The 20,299-nt window shown below is 38.1% G+C and overlaps 1 protein-coding gene across 1 annotated transcript in view; it reads left to right on the top strand.

Moving 5' to 3' along the window:
* The first annotated feature begins 572 nt into the window (after positions 1-572).
* The window catches only part of SRPRB (SRP receptor subunit beta), a 37,314-nt gene continuing 17,587 nt past the window's right edge, over positions 573-20,299 (top strand). Inside the window, exons 1-5 of the mRNA XM_004278923.4 lie at positions 573-782; positions 1,346-1,440; positions 2,501-2,578; positions 5,401-5,483; positions 14,842-14,978. Coding sequence (XP_004278971.1) covers positions 629-782; positions 1,346-1,440; positions 2,501-2,578; positions 5,401-5,483; positions 14,842-14,978 — 547 coding nt within the window. The 5' untranslated portion in view covers positions 573-628. The remainder of the gene's footprint in view (positions 783-1,345; positions 1,441-2,500; positions 2,579-5,400; positions 5,484-14,841; positions 14,979-20,299) is intronic.

Below are 20,299 nucleotides of genomic sequence, written 5' to 3'. Positions count from 1 at the left end.
CTTAACGTAGGTATCTCAGTTGCAGATACCTGCAGTGTAGGGACACTGAATTGCTCTTTTCTTCTGCACAGAGCACCCTTTCTCCTGTTTCACCTGCAGAGGATAACTCATCCTTCATGGCTCAGTTCCTGTCGTTTTCCTCCGGGAGCTTTTCTCTGAACCCATGTGGACTGGGCGCCCCTTTCTGCATTCCCATACCGCACCTTACATCTTCAGTCACACCTCCTGCCACGTGATTTTCCGATGAAATATTTGTGTAATGCTTGAGTTCTTCACAAGACACCTCACCTCACGAAGGGAGCGACTAGAAATCTTCAGCAGAGATTTCTTGAGCCATTTATCTTATTCATCCATCATTTTGTCAACAACCATGAAGAGAGCGGCGACATCTGACTCATATCTTAAAGGATGAGCGTGTAACTCATACTTGTGTCTGGCAGCTCAGCCTTTTCGGCGGAAGCGCAGTGTCCAAGAGAACTACAACTACCATCAGGACCTTCGGGATCCCGGCCTCCGAAGGAGGAAATATAACTTAGGAACTACCACTCCCGTGATGCTCCGCTTCGGACGCCTGCGCAGAGCCGAGGGCCACGTTGCTTTTGCGGTGCCGGGTAGCCAGATCTCAGCCATGGCTTCCGCGGACTCCCGGCGGATGGGGAACGGCGGTAGTGTCGGAGGCGCCTTCCAGCTCTACCTGGACTCCTTGCGGCAGGAACTGTGGCAGAGGGACCCGACGCTGTTGTCAGTCGTGGTGGCGCTCGTCGCGGTGCTGCTGACGCTGGGTAAAGAGGCGGCCGGTAGATATGGCGGGTGCAGGGCTGGCGGGGATCCGAGCTTGGACTGGGCTTGTGCAGACCGCGGACGCGGAACGGACATGGCACCGGGGGGGCGTCTAGAGAGGGGGACTCACCCCTTATACCAACTTGCCCTCCTGCCTGAAGCAGCAGGAGCAGCGCAGCGTTACTAGCCCCTGTTCGGCGTGAGCGCGCGGTTCTCTCCCTTTCATTGCTCTTGATACGAAGACTCCAATGGTCGTCGCTCCAAGTTTGAGCATCCTATGTTTGCGAACTGGGCGCTGGGGATACAAAACTAATGAGCAAGATTGCGCTTGAAGAGTACACCGTCAGTGTAGGGGCTGCAGATGCAGAAAAATTGACAGTTGTTAGTGGCAGGCACTCAGCGGAGTCCCTAAAACAATAATGATTATAATGGTGGTAATAACAATGGAGGTAAGTTCCAGGTGAATGAAGTGTTCTGTGGTAGACTTAATTTCCCACAGCCCAACCATACATGCATATTGTTGATAATCAAGGCATAATTTTGGTTGTTTTTCTCTATTCCGCAGTGTTCTGGAAGTTCATCCGGAGCAGAAGGAGCAGTCAAAGAGCTGTTCTTCTTGTTGGCCTTTGTGACTCCGGGAAAACATTGCTTTTTGTCAGAGTAAATGCTTTGATTTACACCTCTCTTAAACTTGATAGGAAATTTGAGGGCACCCCATTAGTCCTGTGAGGTATACTTTGGAAAAGAAGCTGTGCTGACAAATTGGGGAGTTAATTCTTGAATCACTTGGTAGGATGAAAAGACTCTTGAAAAGCTCTTAAACTGGAATTTGACCATTTCTATTCTCTTGTACTTGCCAGATACTGACATTTAACCCTTATCCCATTTAAGGGTTTTATATACTACCTACTTTCATGTCATGGCTAAGGATGCCAGACCAGCTGAAGAGATAGAGGGCAGTAATCTGTATACAGTGTATAATTCTTCTGAGACTTTGTCAAAGAAACCTTTTTAAAGGGTGATTCTTCTTCTGCCTATTGGCTACTTAGGCTTCTTTTCACTAATATTTATTTTGAGTCCATGTAGTATTTTTATTTATTTATTTATTTATTTTTTGCGGTACGCGGGCCTCTCACTGTTGCGGAGCACAGGCTCCGGACGCGCAGGCTCAGCAGCCATGGCTCACGGGCCCAGCCGCTCCGCGGCATGTGGGATCTTCCCGGACCGGGGCACGAACTCGTGTCCCCTGCATCGACAGGCGGACTCTCAACCACTGCACCACCAGGGAAGCCCTATGTAGTATTTTTAAATGTTTGGTTTTTGCTACAGAGAGTAGCGGAGGTTTTTTTCTGATTACTCTTCTTTTTGAGAGTATAAATTATTTCCCTTCCACTTTGATGATTGTAAATGTTGATGGAAGGTCAGTAAATTTGGCCACTAACCGTTTGAAACTATTATTTGAAAATAATAGTTTAAAAATAATAGTTATCCCCCTCCTCTCGTTAAGGAGAGGGGAATGAAGTTTGCAATTAATAAGATTTTTGTACAAGCAAAGGAAGAAAGAAAAAAAAACTAATATGGTCCTTTTCAGGTATTGCAAGTAACATTCGTTTATTTGACCTTACACCTAGGAGAGTTAGAGCAAAGTTACTTTCTTTAGGTTTGCTATTTATATGTTTACTCTGATCTCCCCCATGTTGTGTTTTGTTTTGTTTTACAGTTGTTAACAGGCCTTTACAGAGACACTCAGACTTCCATCACTGACAGCTCTGCTGCCTACAGAGTCAACAATAACAGGGTAAGAGGTTCCTAGAATGTGGGGAGTCTGACAGTTTTACTTTACTTCGGTGTGTCAGGAAAAGACATTTCTGGGATAAATTAGTCTGAGGGCATAGGTACGTTCATAGCTTATTTTTATGGATAAATATTGTGCATGTGACAAATTCTTCTTTTGACCATCCAAGCAGTGGACTTAATCATGCCCTCCCCTGCTTTGTTGTACCTTATGCACACTGATTATTTATTAATTTTTGTTTCTATGTCTTAATTCCAACTTTACCATGAGATCTTAAGAGTGAGCATTAAGCCTTTTTCTTTAGTACATGTATATGGGACAAAAATTCAAAAGGTTAGAAAGGATATTTGGTGAAAAGTAATTTTACCTTTCCTATCCCTTCTTACAAGTCTTCTCTTTGGAGGTAGTAACTTACCATTTTCCTGTATAGTCTTCCAGATGGTCTATGCTATACAAACATATCTGTATATCTTTACTTTTTTCTTTTTTAACACTGTGTTCTACCCCCTCCCGTTTGTTTTTGTTTTTAATTTAACAATATAACTGATACAGCTTGGATTTGTTTTCATTTTTTCTTCCTCATTTGCATACATAGTACTACCAGGTTGATTTATGACCTGCATAGTATTCCATTACGTGGCTATACCATACAATTTTTTTTTTCCTTTCTTAAAGCCTTTACTTTTGAGACATGACAGAAAAATCTTACAGGTACACATGGAAAAGTAGTACATGATCACAGTTGAATGTGAAGACAGTATAATCAGAAAGCTTTTACTCCTGTCAACTAATGTTGAGTTTTTATTTAATAAGAGCCCTATTAACAGACATTTAGTTTTTTGGTTGTTACAATCTTGCTTTTACAAACAGTGTTGCAGTGGATATCTTATGGAGTATACATGAGTATATTTAAAAAACACCAATAAGGAATCGTGAGAAGGACTTTTTATGTACCTGTATGGCCCCAGAATGTAGATAGTGACTGCCAAGCCAATTATAATGCTTAATAGGTATTTAGTGAGTGAGTGGAAGGAAGGTGGGTGGATGACTGATTGGAGGCATTAGATGTATAGATGGATGAATTAGAATGGTGATTTTAGAGACTTTTTCTCCCTCTCCTTGGGTCCTCCCCACCCCCGCCCTGCCCTTTTCTGGTACCTCCAGTATTAAACATTGTAAGCAAAGATAAAGAGACATCCTTTTAAATGTCTTAGAGGTATTTTTTTTCTTTTTTCAATAATGGCACTGTTTCTGACTCAGACCTTTTTAAACTCCCAAGGATTCAGATTTTGAAATTTCAGATTTGGGAGATCTTTAATTCTTGGGGCACTTGTACTAGATATTTTAAGTGGGGTATTCCAGGGTATGCTTTAGACCTGTACTTTCCAACAGAGTAGCCACTGATCGTGTGTGACTTTTGAGCACCTGAAATATGACCAGTCCAAATTGAGGGCTGCTATAAGTATAAAATATACATCAGATCTTGAAGACTTGGGATGGAAAAAAGAATAAATATCAATTTCTTGAATTTTTTTTATATGTTATAAAGCTAATTTAGATATACTGGGTTATGTAATACATATTTTTAAAATTTTACCTGTTTCTTTTTACTTTTTTAATATAGCTATCAGAAAACTTAACATTACAAATAAGACTTGCATGTTTCTATTGAATATGTAAAACATCCCTCCCTTTTTTACTTCTTTTCCCACCCTCTTTGTGTTTTAGATTTAGTCTCTCAAAATAGTAATGTATTTAGTACTGTACCTTATGGATTGTTTATAGTATGTGTTGTGGTGCTGATTATGAAATGTGATGGGGGTCCCAACCTGAGGTCCCTACACTACCAGTATAAAAATAGAAAAAAGGCTAATATACTTCATGTATTACCTATAAAAGATTAAACAGACTAAGTGACAGGTCACAGTGTATCCAGCTGTAATTATGTCAAATCTGTGCATAATGCTGACTCCCTCCTGCTGAACAGTGGTTGAGGCTGGCTGTGGAGAAGGCAGAACATATGAGAAATGACCCGTGGGTCTGATAAATGTACCAGGGCTATACCCGAGAGTCTTAGGATTGAGCATTGCCACATCTGCATTGAACCTGAGCTCAAGAATGAAGGCCTGGCATGAATAGCATGTAAGTGGGCACTTAATCAGTCTGTTCCGTAGTGGCACAACCCCGCCCTGTTCAGTGATTGTCACCTGGATCAAGAATTGACAAAAAATATTGACAGAGTTGGAACAAATAAATGGTGTGTCTAGTGGACATATATTTTAAAATTAGATTGCAGTAGAAATATAAAAGAATGTTTTGTTTTTATAAAGGTTGGGGATCCCTGCAGTGGTAACATGTTATATGATAAAATGTAGGTTCTTATATTATTTAGTTTGTGAATATTTATTACTGTTTTTCACATGTTTTTGCTTTTATTCATACTGGTATTTTTCCCAGCCTCAGGTGGACTTTCCTGACTTCCCCATACAGGGTCAGGTTTCTCATGTACCCTCAGAACATTGATCAAAGTTGTAATTTTACATTTACATGTAATTTTAGATTGTGTTGACCTTTCTGATTATATTATAAACTCTGTTAGGGCAGGACCATGTTTTTGTCCATTGTTAAATCTCCAGAGCCTTCACTCCATGATTTGTAAATAGAGGATGCTCTGTGAACATTTGTTTGATTCATTAATCAGTTACAGTGACCTTTTCTGATTCATTAATTGGGTACCATTCTGATACCTGCGATCTGATATGAAAGATTTATGTTGTAAATGTGAATCCGGACTGAAACATTAATAATATTGCTGGCATCCTTAGGGCACTAGCCTGACCTTGATTGACCTCCCTGGCCATGAGAGCTTGAGACTTCAGTTCTTAGAGCGGTTTAAGGCTTCAGCCAGGTAAGTAGGAAGTGGGAAGGGCTTGTCTGAAATCTTTATATCAAGGCCAGCTATGTTGTTTGCTCTCATGGTATTCTGGAGGCATCCTGGTGTCCTGGAGTGGAAAGAGCATGGACCCTGGGGTCAGCATTTCTGGGTTGCAAGTCCACCTTCACTTGGATTATATGAGATAATATTTGAAAATATTTCTCAGAGTGTTCAGAAAATGTTTACCCTTATTATGATGTCAGTAAATTTTTCATTTACTCTGAGGACAAATTTAGTAATGTGTAGAACTCTTAAAATCTGAAAAAAGAATTTTAAAGCTAGGTGGCATCTGAGAAGATATTAAAATCCAACATTATTTATTTCTATCCATAAATTATCTAAAACTGACGCCTGAAAAGTACAGAAGAATATTTTCATATTTCTTTTAGTATTGTCCTAGTATTACTGACTCTTATTTCCTAAATTTCTTGTGCTTCAGCTTAAGATGCTTTATTCTTGTGTAGTCTCTAACACTGGTAGGAGCTTGAGGAAAATCAAAATACCACATTTCATTTATTTTAAGACACATTTTGACATCTATGAAATTGGAACGCCATTTATAGTTAATGGTGTCATAGTTTAATTGGCAGTATTTTCTTTCTTAGTTGAACCTGAAATAATATGTGTTTTAATTGATGGAATCTGGGTTGATGGAATGAGGTAGTTGTTTCTTTCCTTATTTTTGAAGGTATCTTGTTTTGTATTTTGTTGTTGCTTCTTGGCCCACAAGGTGGTGGTGATGAGCAATCTGTCATAGTTGAGACTGTTGCCTGATTTAAAAAAAAAAAAAAAAAAAAGGGCTTCCCTGGTGGTGCAGTGGTTGAGAGTCCGCCTGCCGATGCAGGGGACATGGGTTTGTGCCCCGGTCCGGGAAGATCCCACGTGCTGTGGAGCGGCTAGGCCCGTGAGCCATGGCTGCTGAGCCTGCGCGTCCGGAGCCTGTGCTCCGCAACGGGAGAGGCCACAACAGTGAGAGGCCCGCGTACTGCAAAAAAAAAAAAAGACTATTTTTAGAGAGTTTTAGGTTCACAGCAAAATTGAATAGAAGGTACAGAGATTTCCCATATAACCCTACCCCTACACATGTCTAACCTCCCCTATTATCAGCATCCTTCACCCCAGTGGTTCATTTGTTGGAACTGATGTACATAAATTGACACATAATAATCGCTCAGTCTGTATGTTACATTAAGATTCACTCTTGCTGTTGTACATTCTAGGAATCTGAAGAAATGTACAATGATATGTAGTCACCATTATAGTATCTTAGAGAGTAGTTTCACTGCCCTAAAAGTTCTCTGCGCTGCCAGTTCATCTTTCTCTCCCCTAACCCCTCACAACCACTCATCTTTTTATTGTCTCCATAGTTTTGCCTTTTTCACAATTTCATATAGTTGGAAACACACAGTATGTAGCCTTTTCATGTTGGCTTCTTTCACTTAGTAATATGCATTTAAGTTTCTTCCATGTGTTTTCACTGTTTGATAGCTTATTTCTTTGTAGTGCTGAATAATATGCTATTGTCTAGATGTACCACAGTTTATTTATCCATTTACCTGTTGAAGGACATCTCGGTTGCCTCCAAATTTTGGCAGTTCTGAATTAAGCTGGTATTTGTGTACACATAAGTTTTGGGGTAAATATCAAGGAGCACAATAGCAGAATCATATAGTAAGAGTATGTTTAGTTTTGTGAGAAATTGCCAAACTCTCTTCCAAAGTGGCTGTACCATTTTGCATTCCCACCAGCGATGAAAGAGTTCCAGTCACTCTGCATCCTGACCAGCATTTAGTGTTGTCAGTGTTCTGGGTTTTGCCATTCTAATGGGTATGTAGTGGTATCTAATTGTTGTTTTAATTTGCATTTCCCTGATGACATATGATGTGGAGCATCTTTTTATATTTGCTATTTATAAGTTATTTAAATCTTGTTTGGTGAGGTGTCTGTAAAGATCTTTGACCCATTTTTTAATTAAGTTGTTTGTTTTCTTACTGTTGAGTTTCAAGAGTTCTTTTATATATTTTGGGTAACGGTCCTTATCAGATATATCTTTTGCAGATATTTTCTCCCAGTCTGTGGCTTGTTTTCTCATTCTCTTGATGTTGATTTTTGTAGAGCAGAAATTTTTATCTTTACTGAAGTCCAGTTTACCATGGATTGTATTGTATATAAAAAGTCATTGTCAAACCCAAGATCATCTAGGTTTCCTCCAGTGTTATCTCCTAGGAGTTTTGTAGTTTTGGTTTACGTTTAGGTGTGTGATCCTTTTTTTTTTTTTTTGCGGTACGTGGGCCTCTCACTGTTGTGGCCTCTCCCGTTGCGGAGCAACAGGCTCCGGACACGCAGGCTCAGTGGCCATGGCTCATGGGCGCAGCTGCTCCGCGGCATGTGGGATCTTCCTGGACCGGGGCACGAACCCGTGTCCCCTGCATCGGCAGGCGGACTCTCAACCACTGCGCCACCAGGGAAGCCCCTGTATGATCCATTTTAAGTAAATTTTTGTGGAAGGTGTAAGTTCTGTATATCTAGATTCATTTTTTTGCATGTGGATGTCTAGCTGTTTCAGCACTATTTGTTGAAAAGACTATCTTTGCTTCATTTGTTGCCTTTGCTCCTCCATCAGAGATCACTTGACTGTATATATGAGGGTCTCTTTCCGGACTCTGTTCTATTGATCTATTCTCTCACCAATACCATGCTGTCTTTGTTATTATAGTTTCATAGTAAGTTGGTAACATCAGTTCTCCAACTTTATTCTTCTTCAGTATTGTGTTGACTATTCTGGGTCTTTTGCCTCTCTGTATAAACTTCAGAATCAGTTTGTCAGTATCCACAAATAAGTTGCCAAGATTTTTATTGGGATTGCATTGAGTCTATAAATCAAGTTGGGAAGAACTGACATCTTGACTCTATTTAGTCTTCCTATCTATGAACGTGGAATATCTCTCCATTTTTCTAGTTCTACTTCAGTTTTGTTGATCAGAGTTTCATAGTTTTCCTCATATAGATCTCATATGATTTGTACCTAAGTTTCATATTGTGGGATGCTAATGTAAATGGTATTGTGTTTTTAATATCAAATTCCATTTGTTCATTCCTGATATTTGGGTAAGCAATTCACTTGTGTATCAACCTTGTATCCTGCAACTCTGCTATAATCGCTTATTAGTTCCTGAGTTTTTGGTTGATTTTTTCAGATCATCTACAGTCATTTCATGTGCGAATACAGACATTTTTATTTCTTCCTTCCTAGTCTATATCTTTTATTTCCTGTTGTTGTCCTAATGCATTAGCTTGAAATTACAGTACGATATTGCAAAAGCAATGGTGAGATGGGACATCCTTGCTGTGTTCCTGGTCTTAGCAGGAAATCTTTGATTTTTTTCACCATTAAGTATGATGTTAACCATTTGATTTTTGTAGATATTCTTTATCAAGTTGAAGTTCCCCTCTATTCTTAGTTTACTAGGAGGTTTTATCATGAATGGTTGTTTGATTTTGTCAAATGCTTTTTTGGATCTGTTGATACGATTGTATGATTTTTCTTTTTTAGTTTATATATCAATGAAATAATTATGTTAATTGATGATTGAACGTTGAACCAGCCTTTCATACCACTTGGTGGTTGTGATTTTGTGATTTATAATGAGAAATGCATATTTGGTCTTCATCCCTGTTTCTGGCACCGAGCTCATAAAACCCTTAGAATTTCCTAAGTGATGAGAGTGATAAATGTGTCTTTTGTTATGTTTTTGGGGTGAGTTTTGGAAAGCACCTAAGGATGGGGGCTGGGTGCCGGAAGAACCAACCATATGATTAGAGAGTTGGAACTTTTCATTCCCATCCAGGGAAGGGAGAGGAGAGAGGCTGGAGGTTGAATCAATCACCAGCAGTCAGTTGTTCAGTCAATCACGCCTATATAATTATGCCTCCATAAAACCCCAAAAGGATGAGGTTCATAGGGCTTCTAGGTTGGGGAACCAGAATGCTTCCACATGCCACCCTGCAGGGCCCAAACTCCGTGGGGACAGAGGCTCCTTTGTTCAGGATCTCACCATATGTATCCCTTCATCTGGCTGTTGATTCATATCCTTTAATATCTTTTGCAATAAACTGATAATTTAGTGAGTTAAATGAGTTTCCTGAGTTGAGCTGCTCTCACAAATTAATTGAATCCAAGAAGGAGGGGTCATGGGAACCTCTGATTTATAGCCAGTCAGTCAGAAGTACAGTTAACAACCTGGACTTCTGACTGGTGTCTGAGGTCCCTGCTACCAAATTAATCAAACCGAAGGAAGGAGTTGTGAGACCTTCGAGTCTGTAGCCTGTTGGTCAGAAGCACGGGTAACAATCTGGGCTTGTAATTGGCATCTGAAGTGGAGGGCAGTCTTGTGGCACTGAGCCCTTAACCTGCGAGGTCTGATGTTATCTCCAAGTAGATAGCATCAGAATTGAGTTGAATTGTAGGGCACCCAGCTGGTGTCAGGAGCATTGCTTGGTGGTGGGGGAACCCACATCCCCCACATTGGAATTGGGTCCAGAACCAATCATGGTGTATAATTCTTCTCATACGTTGTTGGATTTGATTTGCCAATATTTTCATGAGGATTTTTACATCTGTGTTCATGAGATATTTATCTGTAGTTTTCTTGTAATGTCTTGGTTTGTGTTTAAAGCAATGCTGGCCTCATAGAATGAGTAAGAAAATCTTCCCTCTGTTTCTATTTTTTGAAAGAAATTATAGAGAACTTGTATATTTTCTTCCTTAAATTTTTTTAAATTGAATATTTGTGGCATATAACATTGTATAAATGTCCTTAAACATTTGATAGAATTCACCAGTGATCCCACCTGTGCTTAGTGCTCTCAGTTTTGGAAGGTTTAATTATTGATTCAGTTTCTTTAATAGATACAGGGCTATTCAGATTGTCCGTTTCTTATGTTAGTTTTGGCAGATTGCGTCTTTCAAGGAGTTGGACCATTTCATCTAGGTTATTACATTTTGGGGCATAGAGTTATTTATAGTATCCCTTGATTGTCCTTTTAATGTCCATGAATCTGTAGTGATATCCCCTTTCATTTCTGATATTTGTAATTTGTGTCTTCTCTTTTTCTTAGTTAGACTGGCTAGAAGTTTATAAATTTTATTGATCTTTTCATAGAACCAGTTTTTGGTTTTGTTGATGTTCTCCATTGATTTCCTATTTTCTATTTCGTTGATTTCTGCTCTTTCATTATTTCTTGAGTTTACTGTAGATTTAAATTACTCTGATTTTTCTAGCTTCCTAAGGTGGAAGCTTAGATGATTGATTTTAGGTCTTTCTTCTTTTCTAATAAATGCATTCAATGCTGTAAACTCCACACGGTATAGAATTCTAGGTTTTGGGGATTCTTCTCTCAACACCTTAAATATTTCACTTGACTCTCTTCTTGCGTGCATGATGTCTGAGAAGTTGGATATAATTCTTACATTGCTCCTCTATAAGTAAGGTCTTTTTCCTTCTGGCTTATTGTGGGATTTTTTTCTTTATCTTTGATTTTCTGTAGTTTAAAAATGATAATGGCTAGGTATAGTTCTTTTAGCATTAATCCTGCTTGGTGTTTTCTGAGCTTCTTGTGGTTTCTGTGAATCTGTGCTTTGGTGTCTGACATTAATTTGGGGAAATTTTCGGTCATTATTGTTTAAATATTTCTTCTGTTCTTTCCTCTCTTTCCTCTCCTTCTGGAATTCCCATTACATATATGTTACAACTTTTGTAGTTGTCCTGCAGTTCTCAGATATTCTGTTATGTTTTTTTAAGTCTTTGTTCTCTTTGCTTTTCAGTTTTGGAGGCTTCTATTGAGATATCTCAAGCCAGAGATTCTTTCCTTCAGTCATGTCTAGTCTACTAATAATTCCATCAAAGGCTTTCTCCATTTCTGTTAGGTTATTTTTGATCTGTAGCTTTCTTTTTAGTTATTTCTTAGAACTTCCATCTCTCTCCTTACATTGCCCATCTGTTTTTGCATGTTGTCTACTTTATCTTTTAGAGCCCTTAGCACCACAGTCACAGTTGTTTTACATTCTTGGTCTAATCATTCCAACATCTCTTCCATATCTGAGTCTAGTTCTGTTGCTTGCCCCTTCTCTTCAAACTCTTTTTTACTTTTTAGTATGTCTTGTAATTTTTTCTTGATAGCCAGACACAATATACTGGGTAAGAACTGCCCTTAGTAACGTGGTGAAGTGTGAGGGGAAGGGAAGTGTCCTGTGATTAGGTCTCAGTCTTAGTGAACCTGTGTCTCTGGACTGTGAGCTTCATACTTGATTCTCAACTGATTCCTCAGTAAGTTGTATTTTTCTGTATATATGTGTTGTTCTCTCCAATTTGGCGGGGAGTGATTTGCTGTATAACCTCACTTCTCTGATGAATCTAAGTGCTGTTGAGTTTTCAGTCTGGTTAGCTTTTTACTTGTTAGAATGCAGTGGTGACTTCCAGCTTCTTTCATGCTGGACTGGAAACTGGGAGTTGTGTGATTTTTTTTTTTTTTTTATTCCTCAAACAATTGATACAAATCTAGAACTGGCAAATTTTGCTATAATTGGGTTTTAATTTCTAATTAAAATTTTTTTTCCATTTTCAATTATAAATTTTTTACAGTTCACAGTGTAATTACTCTTTGATCCAAGTATTTTGGGTAGCTAAAACGTTCGAAGTATGTAAGATACAAATGAACTCAAATCATAATCACAATAAATGCAAATTCAAAAGACATTTACTACAGTGGACCCTTGAACAGCATGGATTTGAACTGTGTGGGTCCGCTTATAGGAGGAATTTTTTCACTTAATATGTACTGCACAATCTGTGGTTGGTTGAATCCGGCAATGCCAAACCTCAGATACAGAGGGCTGACCGTGAAGTTACACGCAGATTTTTGACTGGAGGGTCAGGCCTCTAATCCCCACATTGTTCAAGGGTCAACTTATAGTATATTGATCTGAGGCTTCTAGTTTTTTAATCCTACCTTTTTTGGTTAATCAAGTTTCCCTAATATCATTTTTCCCCCTCTGCTGGTTTGAAAGTATGCTATTTTTTCATTTTTCATTGTTACCCTCTACTTTTTTTTTTAAACTTTGATTACTTAAGTTTAAAATCAATAATATTGGTTTTCTTTCACTGGAACTTAAAATACCTTACTTTGATCTTCCTCACATCTTCCTTTCATTTTATGTCTCTTTCTTCTTTTTTAACACCCAACAGTTACTAATATTTTTCTCCATCATTCAGTGATCACCTAGAATTACCAGGATGTTTATGGATTTCTTTTTTCTCTATCGCTTCTTGCCTCTTACTCTTTCCTTTTGATTCAGTTTTCTTTCACGTATATCTTTTGGATATGTTTCCAGAAATGGTGAATAAGAGATAAAAGTTTCTCATCTTTTGTTCATTTGAAACTTTTTTCATTGGCCTTCATTTTTGAATAACTATTTTAGCCGAGTATAAAATCCTGGGTGGCAGTTATTTCTGTTTTCACATTGAAGGCATTACTCCTGACTTCAGATATCTGTTGTTGTAGATGGGAAAGCAGTGCTCAATCTAATTGTCATTTCATGATACAGAATCTTATGTTTTTTTAATCCTGTATTCAGGGGTAGATTATCCTTCTGTTTAGGGGTGATTTAGCTTTATCATGGTTGGGATTCAAGTGTGCTATTTCAGTTGAAAGATTTGTATCTTCAGTTCTGGAAAATGCTCAACAATATCTTTTTAGGTAGTTCTATTTCCAAATTCTCACTTTCACCTCCTGGAACTCTTATTAACATCATTGAACCTTATCATTTCTGCTCTTCTTGTCTCTTCTCTGTCGTATCTTCCAAGTCTTTTTACCTTACGTATAGTTGATATTTTCTTCTTTATTTTGTGGTTTATTATATCCTTTTCAGCTGTAGTATTCTCTGCTTAACTTTTCCATTGGGTTGTTACTAATTTTGTTCTTTACTTGTAAAAACATATCTTTCAAAATCAGCCTTTTTTTTTTAGTACTATCTTTATTCTTTTATTATGGTGTCTAGTATTCTTTTAAATAATTTAAAATATTTTACTGATTGCTTTATTATTTTTAGTTTTGAGTGCTGATTAATCTGCCTTTGTGGTTCTCCCTCATAATGGTTTATTTACTGTGCTTTGTAATTTTGATCCAGATACCCTGTTCAAGGGGGTTAGGTTTTGCTGTTGATGTTGTGGTTGCTGTTTTGTTTTGTTTTTTTAAATTGCTTTAGGTTATGAAAGCCTCTCTCCAGAAGGGGTTCATATTTCCTTCTGTTGGGGGCCATAGGAGTTCATTGAGTCTGGCCCAATTTTTATATCTCTTCCTGCTTGGGGATCTTACACCATGAGATAGTGTAAGTTCATACCCTGTTTCTGTGTGTGGCACAGGAGGCCTGGTGATTCAATTCTTCTTGGATTATTTCCCACACTGTTGTCTGTTAGACTGCTTTTAAGTACTAGGCTTTGCACAGAGTGTTCAGTTCCAGCTTTCCAACTCCATGTTGGCTGTTGCACATCTCCTGGGCTTTCAAACCCTTGTTCCTAAAGCCTATTATGTGCTGTTTTCCTGGACTGCTTTGCTTTAGCTTAGCTATCTCTTTATTTCTGGCACATGAGGATTCTCACTGTTGCTGCCTTAGGTTGGGCCCTACCTGGTCACTCTGCTTCTAGTTTGATTATCCTCTTAGTTGTATTTGTCATTTAGGCACTAATATTCTTTGTAAGACAGAAAAGCATAAACTCTTTAGGTCAGTGTGTTGCACCCCTTTGCCGTCTGACCTGGTTTTCCTTCATTTCCCCACCTACCTGTGTATTAGCTTACCTTGAGTTCTCCAAAGCATGTTGTTCCACCACTTTGTGCCCTGCACATACTACTTTCCAGACAGTCTTTGCCACAGTAGTATTTTGTCTGGCTAAAATTCACTCAGCTATTACATCCTCCTTTAAGTGTTCCTGACCTGGTTTCATGTAAATTATCTTCCTCTTTGTTTCTATTATAGCAGGTACAAGGTCTGTCCTAGTGTTTTATCACATGGTTTTGTATATGACAATTTGCTGGACTTGAGGGGAGGCATCATTTTCTGTTGTCTTTTTAGATACAGTCATTGATACATGGTAGCACTAAGTAGTCCTTTGTTAAGTATTTGTGTTGTATCATTACTTGTGCAGACACCTGTATGTGAGTTTGTTTTGTTTTAATCATTAGGATTGAATTGGGCAAAATTAAGGGTATCATTTTTCAATATAATGCTGCACTATTGCGTGCTCACATGGCAGTTTTTCTTTTTTTCCCCCTCCAGGGCTATTGTGTTTGTTGTGGATAGTGCAGCCTTCCAGCGAGAGGTGAAAGATGTGGCAGAGTTTCTGTATCAAGTCCTCCTTGACAGTATTGGTCTGAAGAACACACCGTCATTCTTAATCGCTTGCAATAAGCAAGGTACTATCATGTTTTCTGGTAATAATAGCTGAGATTTTTCTGGGATTGCTACTAAGAATTAATACAGTTATCTACAATTGTTATTACTGAGGATGAGAGATGATTGCTAATGAACTATAAATTAAGGATTTTAAATCTTAAAATTTATTTATACTCCAGCATTTTCATTAGTCTCCCTTACCAGGCTGTTCTAAGGAGTGACAAAGGAGTGATTGTTATCATTTATTCTTTGATTCAGTGTTTTATTTTTAATTGTAAATCATTTCAATTTACCAAGTTAAGTTCATCAGATCGACAATATGTCATATCAGATACACAGTTGAGGAAGGACAGGATGGAGTCTCTCCTTTTAAACAAGGTTGCCATCTAGCACATTTCATCAAGGAGAGTTTGCAACCTTGTAAGAATGAAAAACATTTTAGTCTCAGCCAGTAAAACTAGGCTTCAGTTTTATTACCTTTAAAATTGGATTAGGAGTGATGTCAGCATCATGAGGTGTGAGACACCTTCTTTGTCTCTCCCCTTCATTCTACAACTAGTAAAACATCCAAAACTCAACAAAGTTTCCTCTGCCCAACACACTAGAATGCTGGAGAGATCCACAAGTCTACTTCTGAAGGTGGGTGGACTGGAACACATGGAGGAGGTAGAACTGGGGGAACAGTGGAAGAATGTCTACAATCTTAGCCTCTGGCCACAGTGGCTGAGCCTGAAGCCCCAGAGAACCCTATAGCAACAGGGAAGACAGCACACATGGCTCCAGCCTCCTGGCTGCAGTAGCTCCTTTGGCCACAGTGACCCGCAGCAGCAGTGGTGGTGGGGCCTGTGACCCCAATCCCCTGGCTCATGGCAGTGCTGCATGCAAACCCGACAACCCCAGATGTGGCGAAGGTGTCCGTGACTCTGTCTCCTTCACTTTTCCCCACACCCCCCCCACTGCTCAAGCAGTGACAGTGAGGGTACCAGTGACACATCTGGCAGAGGTAGTAGAGGGTGGAAAGTGCCAATTCTCAAATATAGTCAGAGGCAGCTCAGGTAAGAAAAGCCAAAAACCTGTGCTATAGCAAGAAAAAGAAAAGAAAGGCCTCTATTTTCCAACTTGTTGAACTGTAAGAATCAAGGAGAAAAAAAAAGCTTTACCTACATAAGAAAGGTATTTGCTACTTCAAATGCACTGGTAGAGGAACAGTTTGTCAAGTACCATGTAAAACCACAGTACACAGTGTAACGAAAAGAAAGTGACAGTTCTCCAGCAGCCAAACTTAAGTCATGGAAGATTGTAATCTAACTGATAGAGAATTCAAAATAGCTGTTATGAAGAAACTAAACAAGCTACAAGAGAACTCAGGAGGGCAGTTCAGTGAGCTCAGGAATAAAATTAATGAACAGAAGAAATACTTTACCAAAGATATTAAAAGTCTAAAAGAGAACCAAACAGAAGTTCTGGAGCTGAAGATGTCAATAAATGAGATGAAGAATGCATTAGAAAGCACTGGAAATAGAGCAGTCCATATGGAAGAGAGAATTAGTGAGCTTGAATATAAAGATCTAGAAATGATTCAAGTAGGAGTGGCAAGAGAACTAAGATTTTTTTAAAAATAAAATTTTATGAGAACTATCCAACTTCATTATCCTCTGGTTATCCCAGAGGAAGAAGAGAGGGAGAAGAGAGCAGAGAGTTTATTTAAAGAAATAATAGCTGAGAATTTCACAAAGCCGGGGAAGGAACTGGATATACAAGTCCATAAAGCTAAGAGGACGTTTAATTATCTCTGCTAAAAGGTGTTCTCCAGGACACATTATGTTAAAATTGTCAAAATTCAATGATAAAGAATTTTAAAGGCATCTGGAGGAAAAAAGACAGTAGCCTACAAAGGAACCCCTATTAAGCTATCAGCAGATTTCTCAGCAGAAACTGTATAGGCCAGGAGAGGATGGAATAGCCTGCTCAAAATATTATAAGACAAAACCTCTGCCAAGAATCCTTCCAACAAACTTATCCTTGAGATACAAAGTAGAAATAAAGACTTCCCCAGACAAAAGCTGAGGGAGTTCATTACCAGTAGACCTGCCTTACAAGAAATGTTGGAAGGAGCTCTCCTACCTGAAACAAAGAGGCAAAAGTACGCAAAACTTTGTGTAAGGTGATAAATAGAATCAGAAAATTGCAACTTTACATCAGAATAGGTTGTTAATTATAAAGGTTAAAGGGGAAAAAGCAGTAAAAATAATTATAGCTATTGCAGTTTGGTAATGAACTCACAATATAAAAAGGGATAATTTGAGATGACAAAAATGTAAAAGGGGAAGAGGAAAAGAACAGAACCCATATAATGGCAAATGAAGATAAGATCCTATCAGCGGAAAAAGGACTGTTTTATCTATGAGATGTCTTATACAAACCTGATGGTAACCACAAGATGTAAGTCTAGAGCAGAGACATGAAACTAGGAGGAAACTAGTAAACCACCAACTAAGATGTCAGGCAGAAACAATGGAGATCTAGAGCAAACAAAAGATATAGAGAAAACAAAAGATAAAATGGCAGTACTAGTCCTCATTTATCAATAATCACCCTAAATATAAGTGGATTGAATTCACCAATCAAAAGACACAGAGTGGCTGGCTGTATTAAAAAACAAGACCAGCTGTGTCCTGTCTCCCAGAGACTCAGCTCTAAAGACAAACATAGGCTCAAAGTGAAGGGATGGAAAATGATACTCCAAGCAGATGGCAGCCAAAAGAAAGCAGGTTTAGCCATCTCAGATCAGATCAAATAGACTTCAAGCCAAACAAGAGAACAAGATGGACTTATATAATGATAAAGGGGACAATCCATCAAGAAGATGTAACATTTATGAATATATAAACATCTAACATAGGAGCACTAAAACATGAAAGGAATTATTAACAGATCTAAATGAAGAAATTGACAGCAATAATGGTAGGGGAGTTTAACATCCCACTTACATCAATGAATTGATTATCTAGACAGAACGTTAACAAGGAACCATTGGCCTTAAATGAAGTATTACATCAGGTGGAATATATACACACACACACACATACACACACACATACATACATACGTATATATATACATGTATATAAATAAAACATTCCATCCCAAAGCAGCAGAATACACATTCTTCTCAAGTGCACATGGAACATTCTCAAGGATAGACCATATGCTGGGACACAAAACAAGTTTCAATAAACTTAAGATTGAAATCATATCGAGCATCTTTTCCTACCACAAAGATTTGAAACTAGAAATCAACTACAAGAGGAAAGCTGAACAAATCACAAATATGTGGAGACTAAACAACATGCTACTGAACAACTATTAGGTCAATGAGGAGGAAAGGAGGAAATAAAAATCCCTGAAGATAAATGAAAATATGTCATACCAGATCAATAGGATGCATCAAAAGCAGTACAAGTTTATCGCAATACTTGCCTACTCAAGAAACAAGAAAAATCTCCACAGTCCTTACACCTAAAGGAACTAGAAAAAGAACAAACTAAGCCCAAAGTCAGTAGAAGGAAGGAAATACTAAAAGCCAGCAGAAATAAATGAAATAGAGACTAAAAAGATAGTAGAAAAGATCAATGAAACTAAGAGCTTGTTCTTTGAAAAGATAAACAAAATTGACAAACCTTTATCTAGACTAAGAAAAAGAGGAGGCTCATATAAATAAAATCAGAAACGAAAGAGGAGAAATTACAACAGATCCCACAGAAATACAAAGGGTTATAAGAGAATACTGTGAATAACTACACCAACAAATTGGACAGCCTAGAAGAAATAAATACATTCTTAACAAACAACCTTCCAAGACTGAATCTTGAAGAAATAGAAAATCTGAATAGACTGATAACTAGGAAGGAGATTAAAACAGTAATCAAAAGCCTTCCAAAAAAACCAAAAGTCCAGGACCAGACAGCTTCACTGGTAAATTCTACCAAATGTTCAAAGAAGATTTAATACCCATTCTTCTTAAACTATTCCACTTATGATAAAGACAATAAAATGGGTATAGAAAGAATGTACCTCTACATAATAAAGGCTATGCATGTCAAACCCACAGCTGACATCATACTCAACTGTGAAAAACTGAAAGCTATCCCTCTAAGATCAGGAACAAGACAAGGATGCCCGCTCTTGCCACTCTCATTCAGCATAGCTAAAGACTCCACCAAAAACCTATTAGGAATAATAAATGAATACAGTAAAGTTGCAGGGTGCAAAAGCAATATACAAAAATCTGTTGTGTTTCTGTACACCAACAACAAACAAGCAGAAAGAGGAATTAAGAAAACAGTCCCATTTAAAATTTCAGCAAAAACAATAAAATACCCAGGAATAAATTTAACCAAGGACGGGAATTCCCTGGTGGTCCAGTGGTTAGGACTGCACACTTTCACTGCTGAGGGTGCAGGTTCAATCCCTGGTCAGGGAACTAAGATCCCACAATACAGTAAAAACTATAAAACATTGTTGAGAGAAATGGAAGACACAAAGAAATGGCAAGATATTTCATGCTCATAGACTGTAAGAATTAACATTGTTAAAATGTCTCTTTTACTTAAAGCAATCTGCAGATTCATTGCAGCAATCCCTGTCAAAATCCTAATGACATTTTTTGTAGAAATGGAACAAAAATTCCTTACATTTGTATGGAACCATGAAAAACTATGAATAGCCGAAGCAATTCTGAGAAAAAGGAACAAAGCTGGAGGTATCACATTCCCTGATTTCAAAATATTACTACAAAGCTATAGTAATCAAAACAGCATGGTATTTGGCAGAAAAACAGACATACAGGTCAATGGAACAGAATTGAGAGCCCAGAAATAAACATATGGACAATTAATTTACAACAGAGGCGCAAAGAACATACAATGGAGAAAGAACAGTCTCTTCAGTAAATGGTGTTGGGAAAACTGTACAGCCACATGCAAAAGAATGAAAGTAGACTATTATACCATACACAAAAATTAACTGAAAAGTGTATTAAAGACTTGAATAGAAGACCTGAAACCATAAAACTCCTAGAAGAAAACAGGGAGTTCGGACTTTGACATGGGATTTAGCAGTATGTTTTTGGATCTGTCTCCTCAGGCAAGGCAAACAAAAACAAAAATAAACAGGTGGTACTATATCAAACTAAAAAGCTCTGCACAGCAAAGGAAACCATCAACAAAATGAAAAGACATGCTACTGACTGGGAGAAGATATTGTCAAATCATATTATCTGATAAGGGGTTAATATCCAAAATATATAAAGAACCCATACAACTCAACAACAACAAAAAAC

This window comes from Orcinus orca, chromosome 5 (genome assembly GCF_937001465.1).
Source record: "Orcinus orca chromosome 5, mOrcOrc1.1, whole genome shotgun sequence".
Classification (NCBI taxonomy): Eukaryota; Metazoa; Chordata; class Mammalia; order Artiodactyla; family Delphinidae; genus Orcinus; species Orcinus orca.
Note: the sequence above shows the minus strand (reverse complement) of the source record. Positions and strands in the feature narration are given on the sequence as shown.